The sequence below is a fragment of the Balearica regulorum genome, chromosome 3, assembly GCF_011004875.1.
Source record: "Balearica regulorum gibbericeps isolate bBalReg1 chromosome 3, bBalReg1.pri, whole genome shotgun sequence".
Lineage (NCBI taxonomy): Eukaryota > Metazoa > Chordata > Aves > Gruiformes > Gruidae > Balearica > Balearica regulorum.
In genome coordinates, this window is record NC_046186.1 from 29,402,035 (window position 1) to 29,420,568 (window position 18,534).

General features: G+C 37.9%; 1 protein-coding gene across 2 annotated transcripts; it reads right to left on the reverse strand.

Moving 5' to 3' along the window:
- Positions 1-265: 265 nt before the first annotated feature.
- On the reverse strand, positions 266-18,073 carry LGSN (lengsin, lens protein with glutamine synthetase domain). 2 transcript variants are annotated; one of them, XM_075750049.1, is made up of 4 exons: positions 17,780-18,073; positions 15,650-16,590; positions 4,369-4,547; positions 266-2,082 (listed from the first exon to the last, which is right to left on the reverse strand). In XM_075750049.1, exons 2-4 carry the CDS (start codon positions 16,530-16,532, stop codon positions 883-885), a joined length of 2,262 nt encoding a protein of 753 aa, XP_075606164.1. In that variant the 5' UTR covers positions 16,533-16,590; positions 17,780-18,073; the 3' UTR covers positions 266-882. The 2 variants fall into 2 exon arrangements, with proteins under 2 accessions (XP_075606164.1, XP_010303382.2); XM_010305080.2 differs by lacking the exon at positions 17,780-18,073 and having other exon boundaries at positions 15,650-16,736.
- Positions 18,074-18,534: the final 461 nt, after the last annotated feature.

The following is an 18,534-nucleotide window of genomic DNA, read 5'->3' on the forward strand; positions in this document are numbered from 1 at the left end:
CTGAATTAACCCATTAACTATCAAAACAGACATAATATCAGCTTCTTTTTTATTGCACAGTGGCCTGACACTCCTGGCTTTCGATCAATCATTACGTCTTCAAGCCACCATTTGATTTCTTTCAGTATCTTTATCAATTGTATTTCTTGCAAACTTTGTTCAACAGCAGAATTCCTGAGGTACAGATTATTTTATAATCCCTCCTGTCTTTTTATTTATGTCCATTAAGATCATAGAATCATAGAATCATAGAATGGTTTGGGTTGGAAGGGACCTCAAAGATCATCTAGTTCCAACCCCCCTGCCATGGGGGATCAGATACTGATTCCTGACTCCCAGGTTCTACAGCCTCAGTCCTTTGGCTCTCTCTCTACAACGTTCATCATTCTAGCCTAAGTTATAAATCAAACTCAGATTCTTGCAGTTTAGCAACCCTTCAGCTACTGAATAGGCTGGGAGAAATTCCATAACCATGCTGAACAAGAAATTCCCCTCCTTCCTCAGTTCTCCTGCCCCCTCACACTGTCCCCATTATTCCTACTTTTCTGTACATTATACAATCCTATTACAGTTGTGCAGTCGCTTTTCTCCATTTCACCTTCTCTTTTCTTCTTTTCACCAGCAGATCTGTTCACTTAAATTGAAAAAAAAAAAATGCCATTTTTTAAAAGTCTGTTAATTTTATTTCATGAATTTCTGCTTTGCACTGAATTGTCCTGAATGTATACAAATAATAAAATGGAATCACCATGTACTATACAAAGGAGGTGAAAAATAAATCCCAAAGCATTAAAAACATTTTTAAATATATTTACTAATTTCAAGATTCTTAGCCATTCACTGTATGCATTTACACAGCATCACTACAGAAGAGTGCTCCTTCTAAATAAAATACCCCAGGCATTTATTCCTTTCGCTATCCATTTCTTCAGTTTCTAACTCATAATGTTTCATGGCAACAAAGTATCGAACAAAAGTTTCGCCTAATGCTTCCTTAATGCATGAATCTTTCTCAAGCGCAACAAGAGCATCTTCTAGTTTCAGAGGGACTGATGAAGGTTTCAGATCACCAGTGTGATTTTCTTCCTGGACCATATCATCATACCTAAGTCCTCTCTTTACTCCATCCAGACCCGCAGCAATAGTAGCAGCAAGCACCAGGTAGGGGTTTGCTGTAGCAGAACTTAATTTATTCTCTATGCGAGTGCCTTTTCCACTGTGGCATTTGATGTTAAAGGCACAGCTGTTATCATTATATGCCCATTTTGCATTTACAGTCTCTTTTGATTCTTTACTGTACTTAGAATAAGGCTTACGGCAGCTGGTGGTAGGAGCCATCAAGCAGCTGATAGCTGCTGTGTGCGCCAAGAGACCCGATAACCAATTTTTTCCAATATCTGAGAGCTCCTCAACTCCATAGCCAGCAGAAAACAAATTCTTCTGGCCATTCAAATCCCACAGGCTATGTGACAGAGCCCCTGAATTGTAGAATCCCGATTCTGAGAAAAAGCTAGCCACGTAGTTATACTTCTTAGCCACCTCTTTAATGCCTGTTCTAAACGTGAAGGCACTATCAGCAGCATCTATGCCAAACGCTGGATGAAAAGTGATCTCCATTTGTCCAGGCCCACTGGAAGAAGAAAAGCTTTCAATGTTGGCACCAGCATAATACATTCCTTCAATGAGCTCCTGAATGAAAGTCTGGTCATGGTTATTTAGTATCGTGGCTGCAGGAAAGGATATTGTCTTTGAATTTACAACCTCAGTAATGCCATAAATACAAAATTCATAAGTGAAGGCAGACTGTAGAGAAAAGCCATTGTCCTGAAGCTGGCTCAGCTGTTTCTTGGCAATGTGCCTCGGTGAGGTCATTAACGGGTTGCCCAGAACAGTGAAGGAATCGCATATCACTCTCGCAGTCTGCTCAGTCCAGGGCAGAATACGAAACGTTGATAAATCAGGGTTCAGGATTATGTCACAATTAAAATTGGTTGCATTTAAGTAATCTAATTCATTATCTTTAGGATTCAGGGTCAGCTCAAGATAACTTCTGGGCATGGCAATGCCATGGATTGCTTTCTCCTAAACAGAACAGAATGACAGATTACCAAATGAGAAAAGAACTCAGCGGTATTTTTATGTATGCAAAATATATAAAAATCAGACTCTCAGTAAGAACGGTAGTATTTTTCCTAAAAGAACACTAAAATGCAGTGATCTCTAAAGTGGAGGATGACACAGTTACTGTGTCATTACGAAGCAGAGCAACCTTCTACAAGATTGGTATGAAAACCCTGGCATCCAGTATCCCATGACCATTTTTTAGATTTCCATAAAGAACTGAAAAAATGTTCAACATCTATCTTTCATGGTCCTTATACAATTCTGAGCATCATCAGTTATGTGCAAACTTTGCAAGTCAAACTTCTATCTATAGTTACTCTATAAGCTTTTCATATCCTCTGAGCATTTCCTTTACATAGATCCAAATTACCATACAAGACTCATGGCAAGAATTCAGGCTGTGACTTCTCTTTATATGCCATAACACATACCTCACCATTTTTCAGATGCAAATTTTAACTGAAAATTCTCACTTTCTGGACTTAAGAAGTTTGGGGGTAAAATGCAGGGAAGCACTTCCAAGCTAGAAATTACTCTAGTTTTTCAGTACTCCTCCTCTAGGTAGCAAACAGCATAAACTCATAATTATACTTCCTTCTCCATTTGAACACAGAGCTTCAGCTTACACAAATGAAATGTAGATAGGACCACAAGGAAGGATCATCTTCAAACAAGCACCTTTACAACTTATCTTACACTCAGACCTTTAGGTAATGAAAACTGCAATTATGCCAAGTTCTATCAAGTGAAATTTGGCTCATGTTTGTATCTTACCTTTATTTTTCTAAGGGGAAAGGATTACAATCTGCGTGAGCAGAATAGACAGAATAAACCTAAAAAGGGGTAAGCTCAGAGCTGAAAAAAACAAAATTTTGTATATCTAGATGAAAAATTGTTAAAATACTTCAAACTGCATACAGTGTCTTCTCTTAAAATAAATTAATAGATAGATAGATAGATAGATAGATAGATAAATAAATAAATGAATAAAGTCTGCCTTCTCTTAAGTACGTGGCAGTCCAGTGGTAGCAGTTGTCCCTGCATGACACCCATAACCAAAACTGCACATTATAGTCAATACTGCTCCAAGACGTCTAAGTTGTCCATTTGACACTGGAAAGGTGTTGAAGGTGATTACCCTATAGTACTACTTCTACCTCCTCCAACCCTTCACCCCCCTCCAAAAAAGTAGAAAAAAAAAAAAGAAAAGAGGAAATTATTCTCAGTTATTCTGTATGTACTCTGTATGTATACACACATGTCTGTGTGCACACATACACATTTTTTTTAGTGTCCAAAAATTTAGACTGTCATCCAAAGCTCCAATTTGTTCAGATTGTAAGGTAAACACAAAAGCTTTCTTTGAACAAGCTGATCTAGACATTTGCAACTTGGCATAACAACTGAAAGAGAAGCTGCACTTAACCTACCAACCCTCCCAAGAATTGGGATTGATAAAATCCAAATGACATCAGAGAGAGCAAATTGTATCTGGATGATACAGTTGCAGTTTAGCAATATCTAAAAGAGAAATAATGACAACATGGTTTAGGCTTTAGAAGGAACTTGAAATAAAAGTGCTCTACGTCTTTCCATGTTCATATCTTTTTTTGTGATCACTCAGTAAAGCTTAAAATGTTCTTAGTGATATGTGAATGAAAGTATAATGTAGTTATGCACATGAAGTATCACAGAAGCAATATACTGAAAAGGCTGATCAGTCAAGGATAAACACGGTGAGAATTGCCTCCTAATTTGGTTCTTATTTCCTGAATCATCAATATAGCAAATATTGTTGTTAAGTCATCATGCAACCCAATGCATGGTATTTTCTTATATGATTGATGACTATAAAATTTCTAACAGCTAAAATGTTTTTCATTCAGTTATCCTTCTTTTAATGTTTACTCCTTTCCTTTTGCAATTTACTGATGTTCAGTAAAACAAAATCTTTATAATGCATTGAACCTGAAAAGATAATTCAGAGGAAAGAGATTATTAGAAGTTCAAAGAACTGAAATTACTAGCCTTATTTAATTAGATTACTATTTGGGGGTACAGAGGAATAGATGGTTGCAGTGCTGAAAAAAAATCCAGATCCTTTGGGAACATTAAGTGGAGGGAACAGATAATTTGTTCTAAGTTTGAGTTTCTGCCTGCACTATGAAAAAAACCTATAAAATATAAATTAAGGACAGGGCCATAAAAACACATAAAGCTACAGCTAGAAACAAAAAAACTCACGTGAAAAAAGCGAGAAGGAACATTCTTTGATCTTGACACACCATGGAGGTCTATTGATTCAAATCTGACAAACTGTACGTTGTCCCTGGCCATCTGCTGCTTAATAAATTCAATATGAGAGAACAGGTGAAGGAGAGTTGGACTTCCAAGGCCGTTTACATCAGGCTCTCTGCTGGACGCTGTAAGTGAAGAGGAATGTTCACGTCAAACAAAATAATGAATGCTGGAATACAGGCTGTTCTCCTAAAAAGTGCAATAGTGGGAAACCGTGACATGGAATGAAAAAACAAAAATAAGAAAAAGATATACTGGTGCTGGAGCACCTCTCCTATGAGGACAGGCTGAGAGAGTTGGGGTTGTTCAGCCTGGAGAAAAGGTGGCTCCGGGGAGATCTAATTGCGGCCCTTCAGTACCTGAAGGGGCCTACAGGAAAGATGGGGAGGGACTGTTTATCAGGGAGTGTAGTGACAGGACAAGGGGTAATGGGTTTAAGATGAAGGAGGGTCGATTTAGATTAGATGTTAGAAAGAAATTCTTCACTGTGAGGGTGGTGAGGCAGTGGAACAGGTTGCCCAGAGAGGTTGTGGAGGCCCCATCCCTGGAAGTGTTCAAGGCCGGGTTGGATGGGGCTTTGGGCAACCTGGTCTAGCAGAGGGTGTCCCTGCCCATGGCAGCAGGGGGGTTGGAACTTGGTGATCTTTGAGGTCCCTTCCAAGCCAAACCATTCTATGATTGTATGATATGGAACACAGAGCATTTTTGTAAACACACACACTTTTTTTTTCTCCCACCTGAGGACCTGTATTAAAACCCTTATTTTTTTGAATGGTCTATAACTTAATTTTTTTTTCTTGTTGGTAAGAGAACGCAGGGGAATGGTAGTAAAGCCAGGAATTTCTGAGGGATATCTCAGCTGGTTTGTTGGGTGTTTTCAGGAGCACAAATGTCAGCTGGATACCTATTTCCCACTGCAAGCTGATAGAATTCAGATGCTATATTTCTTCAATGCCTTTGAAAAGTGCATGGATACAGAAACATTATATAAAGGGCTCTTGTCTTCTACTAAACCTTTCTCAAGACCTCCTGAGGAGGCCCGTAGTCTTCTCCACTAGAGGCAGCAGACTTTTAGGAGAAGGTTATGCATTTATGCTCTTGTTGTTATGGAGTTGTCTTCTTAACTGCATTACAGCAACTGTAGGACTGTATAAACTTCTTGACATGAAAGCCGTAACATCTGTGTATAACTTCTGTAATGGACCAGAGAGCTGGGCACAGTAACTTCCTTTCACAAACCTCTTGATATCTTAGTCTGCTTTTCTTTTGAGTGTCTATGTACTGTTATTATTTAAGTTAAACTACATAAGGTATTAATTTCCATTTAGTACAATAAACTAACTAGATCAAGGTTAAAATTTGATATTGAGATATGAAAAAATGCAAAAAATTATTTCTTTCTACATTTCTGAGAGGAAAGTTCTCCATTCTTCCTAAGAGGCTGAGAATATGATCAGATGAATTTTTGCAATCTTTCAGATCCACGGTGGAAGATCACCACCAGCAAGCACTCATCACTGCCCTTCAAGTGGAAGTTAAAAGCTTCATGCAAAGGCACTACAAAGGTTGATGGGAGCACTCCCAATCTCTCCAGTACCAGGCTACCCAAACTGGAGCGTATCTCCTTTAGCAGTAGCCAGCAGGTACAAACATATCTCTTTTGACCTCTCCTTCGGGGCAAGTAAGAATGCCAGTTGAGAGGCTATAAGGAGGCTCTCCAGCTAGCCCAGCACAAGGCTGTCTGATTATTCCCTGAAAAGGCAGCAAATTCATCCACAGTCATAGACTTCTTGGAGCCTTTGAATATTACTGGAGTATCCTCCACCTTCAGATGGCAAGGAGGTGACAAGGATACTTTAGGTCAGTAAAGTAAGAAGAAGTTAAGTGATAACAGTGCTCCCTGAGGAATGACAGGTGAAAGGACAGGACAAAATTTTAAGTAAATATAAGAGTCTATAAAAAAAAAAGAGTAAAAATTGAAAAGGTAGAAGCAAGAAAAAAAAAAAATTGCCACATCCACTTCTCCTTGTGCCATCTTCCCCTTTGGTCTGCTTCAGCTGTAAGCTGCTTGTGAAAATAACTTTTTTCCTCTATGTTCTATAAACACTAAGGCACTATGTCCCTTAAATCCTATACATTAAATAAGGAAGTCCTGTTTAAATATTCTGTGTAACACTCTGTTACAGACGCTGCCAAAACACAAGAGCGAGCGGGGAGGATATGTAAACTGGCCTTTCTTGCATATGTCATCCAAGTAATAGCTATTTGAATACCACTTCAGTCATCCCATAACATTGTTTTACAACATAAATGTTTACTGACATTTAGCAGATTTGACCTTTTTATGAACCTGACCATCCATTAGAAGTTTATTAACAACTAATGAACTGTTCCTATTTATTAGATAAATAGAATTTAAAAATATTCTGAAAATCTTCCTACAGATTACAGTGAGTAGCATTTTCTTCATCTCCAGGGACAGAAACCTCAAGTTTTTGTCTTTGGAAAAGCAGTGCTCAATCCCTTATTCTACACACATTTAATTTCCTGTGCAAAGGTGGAAGACATTTCCTGTCTACCACTTGTCACACAGAAATTTTTATATCTTCATATTATTCAGAGTAAAGTTTGACTGGTAGGCCTTGACATTACAATATTGTCAACTTTCGTTGAAAATTTCGTAAGTATTTTTTATAACATCCTGAAATGTTGCCTGTTAAATTTGCACCTGCTGAGGAAATATTTTTCAGGTAAAAACATATAATTCACAAAAAACGACAACTTTAACTCTTACACAAGTACTTAATTAAACCAATGCTCCTAAGAGATGGAAATTATATAAAATCAGTATTGAAGAAAAACACAAATCTGACATGCATTCATATTAATGATGTATTAATTTGTTTTGAAAGTAAAGGTACAAATAAACTTAATTTAAACATACACCAATGGTAGGTAATTTTCCAAATTTTATATATAACTGTTGTCTTCAAGCTAAAGTTATTTGAATAAATGCATAAACACATAATTAGATTATATTAAATAGCATAAATTAACAGAAAATTCCTATAATGTTTTTAAAGAACATTAAGCAAGCAAAAATTATTAACTGAAGAAGCAAGAATTTATCTTCTCCAGTTAGACTTGTTATGATTAATGATAGATCTTTCGAGATGATGAGACTAAAATTTATATATTGGTCTAATATTAGTCTAAAATTAGGCTATATACCAGCCTAGACAGCCTGCTAGTCAAAAGACAGATATTTATTTGCAATAGCCTTTATCCAAAATCTGTTAGCATCAACAGAAACACTCTCGCAACTTTCACACACTTTTTATAGGCAGTTCATCTTTTATATCATTTGCAGATTATTTTTCACATTGAAATAAGTTGTTTCTGTAAATTGTATGATAGATAAAAAATAGCATCATGACTTAATATCTCTGACTGATTTTGGAAATATGAAAATGGGTTTGTTTCTTAAATAATATTTAGTGAATAACTACTGACAGTACTTACTTTTCTCCAGCACAAGTCCCAAAATATATTTTATTAGTAGCTGCTAAATAAATCACTGGCAAACTAAGTCTATGAAGCCAATGATGACTCAAGTTTGGAAAGGTATCATAGGGAACTGAGTACTCTGTCTTTTCCCAGTTCATACAGTTATTATCCAGAGCATTAGTTACTGGAGAAAAGGTAGCTAATAAATAAGAATTAGAAAGCTCTAGCTGACTTAGATACACAGTCTACAAGTCTTACATTCTTATGAGGGAGGATGGTATTCATGAGTCTTAACTGTTTCCCTAGCTTTCTGGGCCTCTTTTATTACTACAAAATATCTACAAATAAAAAGAAAATATCTTCACACATTTAAAAAATATTAATGACATAAAACTAAAAATATTACAAAACCCCCAAATTACACTAATTATATTATTATGTCTAGCAGAAGAGTGGTGCCATTCTTAGATTATTAATATTGAAATAATTCAGATTGCTGAGGGCAGCTGACATCAGGCTAGGGCAAATAGTTAACATCAGCTTTATCTTTCCAGCAACAGAAAAGTGCCACAACAGAAGAAAGTGCACATGTCCCAGATCAATCTGTCATTATCTGCTTGTTCAAAGAAATCCTTTCCCATGGTCCCTTATTAAATCACACCGCATCTAAAGCAAACAATTTCTCAGCTCTACAAGAGGTGACTGTGTCAGACTGATGAAACTAAAAGAATGTGCTACATGGTGCCAGGGGACTTGACAATGACAGGAACAGGCTGACCTAACAAATGTAGTAATATTGGAAACTCTTCACTGAGAAACGCGACCACCAACATAACAAAAGGCAATAACAGCAGATACCAGCAGGTAGACTACAGGTACAAATCATGCACTGGAGAAGGAGACGTGTTTCCATCAGCCCTCCTCCGGTTTCTTCCTCCCACTCTGTCTGCAGCTGTGCCAGATGTGCTCCCTCCCGAAACGACCCCGCTGCAGCCACGCAGCTGCTGCGCACGCTCCCCCTGCCCCGTTGAGATGGTGTCTGGTCACGCCTGCGTCCCACACAGCGTCAGCGCACACGTCCCTCTGCTCGTTGTGGCACCTGTGACTGTCTCAGAGTGGCAGGGAAATAAAAACCCTTGCAAATGTAGGAATTGCTGTGCCAGTCAAGGCAGCGTTTCATCGCGCTAGAGCAGTCTCTGATACCGGCTATCAACAGGAAAGGCAAGGCATTCTTTGCAAAATAATCTGTCTAAAGAGAATGGCTTTTGCAGTTCCTCACTAAAAAGGTGGTCTTCTGGTTAGGAGCGGAAGGGTTAATATCCAAATTTGTCTTAATTTCTTCTTCATCCTTCGAAATCTAACACAGGGTGCTCTGAAGACCTACGTGAATATTGACCCCCTTTATAAAAACGGATACCTTGGGCGCATGATATCCACTGGCAATGAGTCCCACAGGGTAATCACACATCTATACCCTTCTAAATCCTATGGAAATTCCTGTCACTACTAATTTAAATATGTCTGCTCATCTTTACAGGACTACGGTTTGTGTGTATTTAAGAACAGCCAATCTACTTGGCTCATACAGCATGTTTCTTGCTGTTCTCATGTTTGTCTTCAAACATTAACAGTCTCTGTTTCTCAAACCTCATATCACAGCTTTTCCTATGCTAGACATCATTCTTATTGCTAGGATTTAAAGCCTCTCTTTTCTATTCCCTTCTGGGTTTTAACATAGTAAATAGAAATGAGTACTAGGTTACACTTGAATAGTATTATTGATGCGAATAGTGATCATAAGAATCTTCAGTTGAAAACATTATGTAAACTACATTTCTTTTTCATCCAAAAATAGTTTCACCAAAAATGTTTACTGATAGGTCAGTAAAGTGTTTGATTTCTGCAGCAAAGTACATAAAAAGATGTTTCCTACCTCTTATTTTCGCTCCCCTGCAAGACCCCTAGCAGGGAAATAAATATGTAAGCATACTAGAAACTTATCAAAGCATGGGAGACAGTAAAAATGTTTCCCTGATCTGTTTGATATTGATACTTTCAATGTTTTTCCATCTATTTCTTTGTCTCATGATAGGCTTCTTTCCTTTTTAATCTTAACTGTGAAGCAGACTTTTTTACTGGTATGGCCATGGAGAAGCTCAGCTCTTTTTTGTGAGTTTTATAGCTAATTTAGAGACCAATGGAGAGCTTCAATCATCCATGAATTATTCTTTCCAAACTGTATGACAACAACATGACACAGCTTCTCAGAGTATCTACATTATCAAGAATCGAATGCCAAAAAAGATTTTATTTCTCAATAGATGAAAGATAAAATAAGTCACTCATTTTTTTTCTATCTTCCAGAGTTTTATAAAAATGGTTCTTCTCTATTGAAAGAGAAAATTATCACAGTTTTATAGACACATTAGAAAATATTCCACTTAGGCAAGAGGATTTGAAAACAAGATATGTAGGTGTCTGAAAAAAAATTAAGGTGAGTAATACCCACTGGAACTACCTAACTAATGATCCTAAATATGATGGATCTAGGATGGCACATCTTTCTTCAAACTCAAACAGAAAAATTAGATTTAAGGAAGGAGTCACTGAGCGAAGATCCATGAACCAAGGGATGCACAATTGCAAACTTGTGCATCTCTTCTTGCTCTAAAAATGTTTGATCTAATTAAAAAAAAATCCAGTGAGAATGAGTGAAGGTGCCACATTAAATGGGAAGCAAGGTTATTTAGGGAAGAGAAGATTTTGCACAGTATTGAAGGTAAGGACTAAACTCTTCTTGAATATGTTGTAGGAGAGGCAGCTGGCAGAGAGATCAAGCAGAGAATGCATTTCACTTATCTTAGATCTAAACTAATTATTTTGGCAACATTTCACAATTACTAGGAAGAAAGTAAGCATCACCAATGGGTGGGAAAAATTACTGACTGAATATACCTCTTTCTCTCATAGAGTCAGAGGATGACTAGCTTACTACGGGCACCAGAGTCAGAGGAGTTGGATCTCACATGAAGGAGGGACAATAGTTCAGAAAGATAGGATGGAAGTGCTGTCTGAGCATTTTTGTTTTGTATAGAATGAGGGGAAAAATGGAAAAACATACAGAGTCACAGAGAGGGAAGATTTCAGCTATTACTATGGAAGATAAAGGACTTAAGGGTTTTGGTTTGCTTTAAGCTGCTCTTAAAGCTTGTAAGGTAAAAAAAAATAGCAAGTTGTATATAGCTCAGTTCAGAGGGAAAAGGAAAGAAATAGGCAGAAAATATGATGGTTTGTTCAACAGAAAATAAGGGCAATCAAGAAGGTTTAGAAAGGAGCTGAGCTTCAGCCCTGCTATGTTCAAGTTGAGTTCAAAATGTAGAAAAAGAAATATTAGAAAAATTTTATTGAACTGCAGATAGGGCATGAGGAAGGAACATGAACAAACAGTATGGCTTTGCTTTTTCACTTCAGGAGAGATGCAAAAACAGCACAGATCATGTAAAAAAACAAAGCAGAGAACAGTTCCAAGTGAAAAACACAGTGCTAAGTAATACCCAAAGTAAGACATGGTTATTCTGCAGGGATGACTGCAGAGGCAGTGAATATGAAGTACCTGGAGCAGGAACTTAGATACCTCTCCTGTGTCCACTTATATCTCCTGATTGTCCACTTACAGCTCCTGAAGAGTCTTTAACTCCCAAAGAGACTTTAAACAAGTCAAGAATTACAACATGAGATTATTCATTGTGATGGAAAAGGGAATTGCTTGTGGGACTGATGAACTCCACTCTTAAGAATAAAAGATAGCCTGTTAGTAGCTACTTGATATGCTTTTCTTTAAAAAGACAACTTAGCAAAGGAACTTAGTGTTTGGGGTCAGCATCCGTATAACATTTCCTGTGATTCTTGGAGTGTTCAATCATTTTTCTTCTGTGCATTTAAAGTTTCAATGGTCACTAGGTAGCTACTGATGCCTGCAGCTATAGCTAAGTTATATTTTCTTCCTTCACAAATTTCCTTCTCTCTTCTACAATTCCTGATCCCATCCTGGTCATATTTACATGGCCTCGCTTGATATATGCTCAAGAAGATGAGCCCTATTGAGAGGACCTGGTCCTGGAACTGCTCAGGTTCCTGGGGACCCAGCTCTGCAGTCTGCACTCAAGAGAGAGTTTGACAAACTACTTTGTCTCCAGCTACACACCGAGATGTACGAAGGGAATCTAAAGCCTCAGGTGACAGCCTGATTCCAGTGTGTTATCCACCTACAGCTACCTGGAGGTGCTGTTGTCTCATAAGGTCCAGAAGAGAGATCTCTCCTGAGCCTGCATGGTGGCACCAGGTTCTGCAGGTCCCTCTGACCATGCGCAGTGCAGGTGGCTGCTGAAGCCACCTGCAGTCCCTGACTCTGGCAGTCCCCTGTGACAAGGAGAACCCCAACAGTGTGGTGTATCATGATCCTTGGGAACTTCACATTGCTCAAATAAAGTTATTTTCTTTGGCTTCCTCTCTGGCTACCATAGTATAAATACTCTAATTTAATAGGATGCAGAGCAGCATGTGATAAGATCTGAGTTCAGAGGGGTCAATATACACTTATGGTATATGCTATATATATTATACAGATAGTATATATGTACATATGTGTGTATGTACATACTACAAAGTGTTATATAATGTTACATATATTAAATTTCATCTTAATTTTTACTGTTTGGAAGCCTCTCTCTTGGTGTCCCAAGAATGCAGGCACTGAACAGCTTAAGAAACACCTGATTGTTAACAACTACATACTAATTTGCACAAGTGCACATCATTATCATATAGAGATACTTATGCAAATAAAATTCATAAATTCATGTTAGTGCAGTCACTATATTTGCCTAATTAGCTATGTCTGATAGTTTCTGTCTTTCCATGGTGATGAATTAAATTAAAAGAGCTTTAGCTTTAACTTCAGCTCCAGTTTCTCTGACACTGTCCAAGTAATATTTTTCATGTTGATCAAAATACCTTGCATGTCTGTCTCTTTTCTATTATTTTTTTCAATGTCCAAGCACTTCTTCTATAAAAGAGCTGACAAGCAATGGACAAAATGCACATGCAGTAATATTTTCCACAGTTTCCAATCAGAATTATATTAGAGAGATGTTAACCATGTAACTAACATGACTGTATTTCAGTCTTCTGCATTATACTGAATCACTAATGCTCAACTATGTGTCTTAACCTTTCTACTGCTGACCTCTAGAGATTGTCCCTGAACTGTGCACTTTTAGATCAATAAGGCATATTCCTTCTTTGGCCATGGCATCCAAATGTGCATAGTACTCAATATAGTGACTAAGTCAATGCACTGGGTACTGTTTATGTGATAATCATGTATGTGTATATAGTCATATAATTTCAATGCTCTCCTACTTTGTATTCCATATTAAAGAAACAAAGAGAAGAAGAGAACAATTTATTTCTGTATATTTTTTAAATCAAATGTTTGGGGAAAAAATTGGATCAAGATTTCCAATTAGAGCAAATTTAAATATTTGAAAAATTGCAAAATATAAGAGGTTGTATTTCAGATCTACTCAATATTGAGATATGTCTAGATCCAATACTTCTGTTCAGATATTTTGGTAACTAAAACATTTAAGATAATATTTTAGTCATAAAAATAAAATATTCAGGATTGTATCTCAGCAATCTTAAATTATCACTGACAGCGATGAAATACTCTACATACTGTTTATGCAAAGGTTCATTAAAGACTGCAGAATGTTATCTAAAACTTTCTTCTCTGCAGTTAAGTTACTGAATGTATTCAATGAAAATTAAATTTCAAACCCATATATTTCTAATTAAGTAGAAACTATTTTTGTTTTTTCCATTTACTAGTGGAAACACATACTGAACCCTACAGTTTATTTGGTCAAAGCCAAATAGAATCCAAACCTTGTGAGATTCCAAAACTCTCAGTTTGGATGTGTTTCTGATGAAACAAAACAGTTTTCCCCCATTTCCCTTCATAGTTAGTTCTCATCTATAATTCTCTTACAGTCGTTGTTACTGCCAGTGATACAGAGTAGGATTAACCCCAGGTAGCGTTGGGTATTTCAGAGTTAGCAAATAATCTGAAGTAGTCATCATGGGACTTCTTCCCCATTGAGTGGAAAGAGATGCCCACCTCCAGAGGTCAATTTCTCATCAACCCCTCTTTGAAGACAAAATGCCTCTTTCCCAAATGACTAGGTAACAAGCTTGGATTAGCCACCTCACTCTAAGTGGCTAAAATTGGGTTGAAATCTCCCTGTAGAATCTACAATTAATGTCATTAGTTCTCTTTACCTTGTAAATGGTGTTATGACAAAGAATACTTTAAAAGGTATTTGCTGGTTTTGCAGATGGGAAAACAGTAGTAATCTAAATTTCACGATTCATTTCGCTAGCCTTTCTGCAATGTGAAAAACAGTGTAATCTGGAAAGGGAACAGCATCAAGTGTAGGCTGAGAAATAATCCTCTAACCTATTTATTCTAATAGATATGAATAGAGAGTGGTTTGAGTGCAAAATATCTTTTCAAAGCTTTATATTTCTCATGCAGTGCCTTGAGTTAGCACTGATAATGTTCATGGATATCTTGTTCAGACTTGTTCAAACTGGGTAACACAATATGTTTTCCTGAGAAATCCTGCTGTAGCTCACAATATTTGATATATTCAAATTGTCTGTTTTCAGAATATGTATAGCAATATTTCTACCCATCTGAAAGGTGACTTTTAAAAAAGTAGGATAACTTAATATTGTTGTACAAATTTAATTGCTACCATTATATTTTATTATGTAGTTAATGATGGACAAGGTATTTTATCAGTGAAGAGGTAAGATTCATATTTCTTGTATCAGTGAGATAAGTCAGAGGGTAAGATATTTATCCTGAAAAGCTGATAATATGATCTGAGCCTCATGCTCCTGGAAATTTGTTAATCTGATATCTATTCAACTGGCAAATTGTTGTTTGTGTGCTTCCTGGAATAGACACAAAACAATGAACTGCTCAAGCTCATTACATTATCATAGCTAATGGTAGTTCTCTGTTTGCTGATCCAGCTAGCCCAGAAGTATAGCCTTTACTGTTTCAAAGAAACCACAGCCTATTAGTAGCAATTAATTGGCTCTATAAACACTTCCAAAATGGACTTATTGAACAGCATGAAGATAAGTGGAAGTTCTCTGCCTCATTTGCTTTTCTTCCTCTATAGTTTATATTAGATGTTTTAGCATTCCAGTCCTCTCACAGGACGGATAATTGAAAACATCATCCCTACATGGGAGCAATTTCCACTGCTGGAAATGTTAACAAAAAGGAAATTTTAAGAAGCCCAGATGCCATCAGAGCATTGCAGTGTCTAGCAGACCTTTGGGAAATGTTGCCTGAGCTCAGTTTAAATGAGGAAATATTTCAGTTTTAGTGAATAAGACAGGACCACTTGTGCGTGGCAGTTTTTGGCAGGCAGCTGGGTTTCATAAATGCCTTAAAAAAAAAAAAAAAAAAGAAGCAAAGATGTAGAGTACAACTTCTGACCCGACCCAATCACACAGAAACCACAGGTGTCAATTCTCTCATGTGCTAGCTCTGACTAAAGCTTGCAATTTAACAGAACCCCACAAAACAACAGTAGCATTTTATTTAACAGGACAGCAGGTGATGTTTAAATATCCTTACCAGCTTGGCCTGCGGAGGAGTCAAACTGAATCTCGGGAGCGGTGCTTTCTGCATGTGTAGAAGCTGCCGGTAGTCTCAGAATAAGTTGATCCACGTCACTTCCCACTGGTTGCTGCTGATCAGACCCAGCAGCGCTGAGGACCAGGAGAGGTTTGCTCTGCTGACCCACTCCTTCCTTGTGGAAGCTGTGGTACTTTCGATTCTCCTCTCCAAAATGGGGACTAAAAGTCTCAAAGGGTCGGCCCTGCTTGTCAGCTGTTTTCTCCCAGGGCTTTGAATTTTTCTGAGAAAAAATGCCACCTGCCTTGCCACTGCACTTGGGCCCATAATCGGGCAGAGGACCTTCACTCAGCACATTCTTCAACTCTTGCAAACTTCGCTTAGAAATGTCAGGTGCCCCTGTGAAGGACTCGGCAGTACTGCTTCCATGAATGGTTACAGTACTGCCCAGGGAGCCCGTCTTTGTCACGTGAAACTTCACATCTTTTTCTACCATCCCATCCCGTTCTTCTTGCTTACTCTCTGTCTTCTCACCGCCCTCTCCCCCGCGCGCTGCCTCTGCGCACCCAGCTTTCCCTGCGCTCCTCGCAGGCTGCACGCCCGTGGGCTGCTCCATTGTAGCTGGTGTATCTATTTCCTTGTGAGTTTTTCCTATTATTCTTTTCCTGGTGTCAGCATTTTCCTGGATTTCTCGCATTTCTCCGGACATGCCTTCTTTCACGTCGCTGCTGGTATGGGAACTGTCACGACCCGCTCTGTCCGTTTGTACTGGAGGAATGCTAGTCAGGTTTTGAAGAGGCTCGTTTGATGGTGGTTCTGAGCAATCACTGGTCGCTTGAAGGGGACAAGATTCTGGTATTTTTGAGGTGCAGGACAGCTCCATCTTCTCATTTTCTAAAGGAGGAACGTACTTTGTAGGACCTTTGACTCCCTTTTTCTTTCTGAAACCACATATATTGTTGCCATCAACTTCATCATTGTCACTTTCAGATGTGTTCTGTAACCAGCAATAAAATATAAAACCAAATAGCACCAAATAGCACAAATGAAACAGAACATCGCAATGGAGTACTACCACCATCTGCATTCATTTTGTAGCACTTCCATTACTTCTTTCTGATGGAAGTCTCTGTGGACTCTTACTGACCCTCAAATTCTGCTATTTTGATTTTTAAAATTCTCACAGAATTCTTTTTCTTATGTTTTAGAACAAAATTGGTGAAAATGCTTCATAATATAGTTTTTAGGCAGATTTAGAAGATTAAAATATAAGAGATTGTACAATGTGTGACATCATTTGTCAAACATGCACTCTTTAAATATGAAAAAATGTATTTTAATTATTACATTTAAGTATATTCTTGCTCATATTAAAAGCATTTGTGTTTATAAATGAAATTTATTTCCCTGAAACACAGAACACTGGCAATTCTTATAAGTACGGAGAGGGAAACCTGAAAATAAACAGCTTTTAAATTAATTTCAGGATCTAATTTGGCCAAATAACTGAACTTCCAGGGCAGTGGTCAAAAGGACAAACCCATACTTGGATGAGTAAATGGGCAAGAACCAGAAGATGATGTTTACTTTTATATATGACACTGATATAATTTATATTATAGTGCTGGGAGCAGATTTTAAAATGGATGTAAGCATGTGAACAGGGTGCAAAAAGGAGCTACAGAAATTAATCTGCTTGCATTATCCCAAAGAATATCAAGAAATGTCTGGATCTGCATCCCTCCTAAGTATCCTGATCCTACCACAAGTATGATTAATCTGATGGTGACAGGGAAAAGGACAGGAAATCAAAACCAGATACATCCAAATTAAAAAACAGCAGAGATTTTAATATTGTGGGTGATTATTTCACGAACTATCAAGGCAGAGATTGAATTCTCTATTTCACGATGTCTTAAAAAAGACTCCATAATACAGTTTAACCAAAATATAAATCTCTCCATAGCCAATCACAAATTGTTATATTGCTTATGAATACCTACTCAAGCATGAATTTAAGACTCAGTAGCTTAACCCACAGTCCTTGGTTTGCTTGGGTTAGGTCGGAATTAACACCTGTAAAAACACTGGGAAATCAAGAGATACGTTCCAAATGAGACTGCTCTTTACCTTTTCCACAAAGGAACAATCTGTACTCTCTCCAATTTCTGAATTTCCAGAAGAAGTAAGGATCTGCACAAAAGCAAAGTGAATGCCAGTCTGGATAAGGCAAAAGAGATTCCTGTTGGCAGACAAAAGCGCAGAGAGGAAAAGGCAGCAACGTCTGATGTGCATATGGAAGGAAACAGTTACTTGGCCACCATCAAGGTCATTAGCACCTCCCTTTTTCTGTATTATTCCTCCCTATTTTCCCTATTTTCTCATTATGCTATTTTCCATCATTACCTAGTCAAAAAAAGGCTTATGACTTCTCTGCTAACACAGAGCTCACAGAAACATTTCCTTCCTCTCTCCCCCTTGCTCTAAGTTTCTGCGGCGTGCTGTACTTGGAGCTGCTCTGGGAGCTCTCCGGGGCATCGCTGTTAGCGTGGAAGGCAGCTGGCCGCCAGCTCTATAGGCAGGGCAAGCCACTCTGCGCCTGCACTCCTATGCACGTATCTCGACAGTGATGTGGTCGTGATGCCCGCTTGCAGTCCAACACAGTTATTGGCTCTTTCACAATGGAAATCCTTGCTTACCCCAGTTTTAGCACTCGGTTTTTAATGAATCCATTTCTTCATCAAAAAGCTTTGGTTAATTCCCATAATACACCATATGATACTCCGTAAAATAATTCTGGGTATATTGCTGATACCTCCTCACATTCACCCATACAGAATGGGCCTAATTCCTACAACTCTGTTATCATTATGGAATAGAAATGT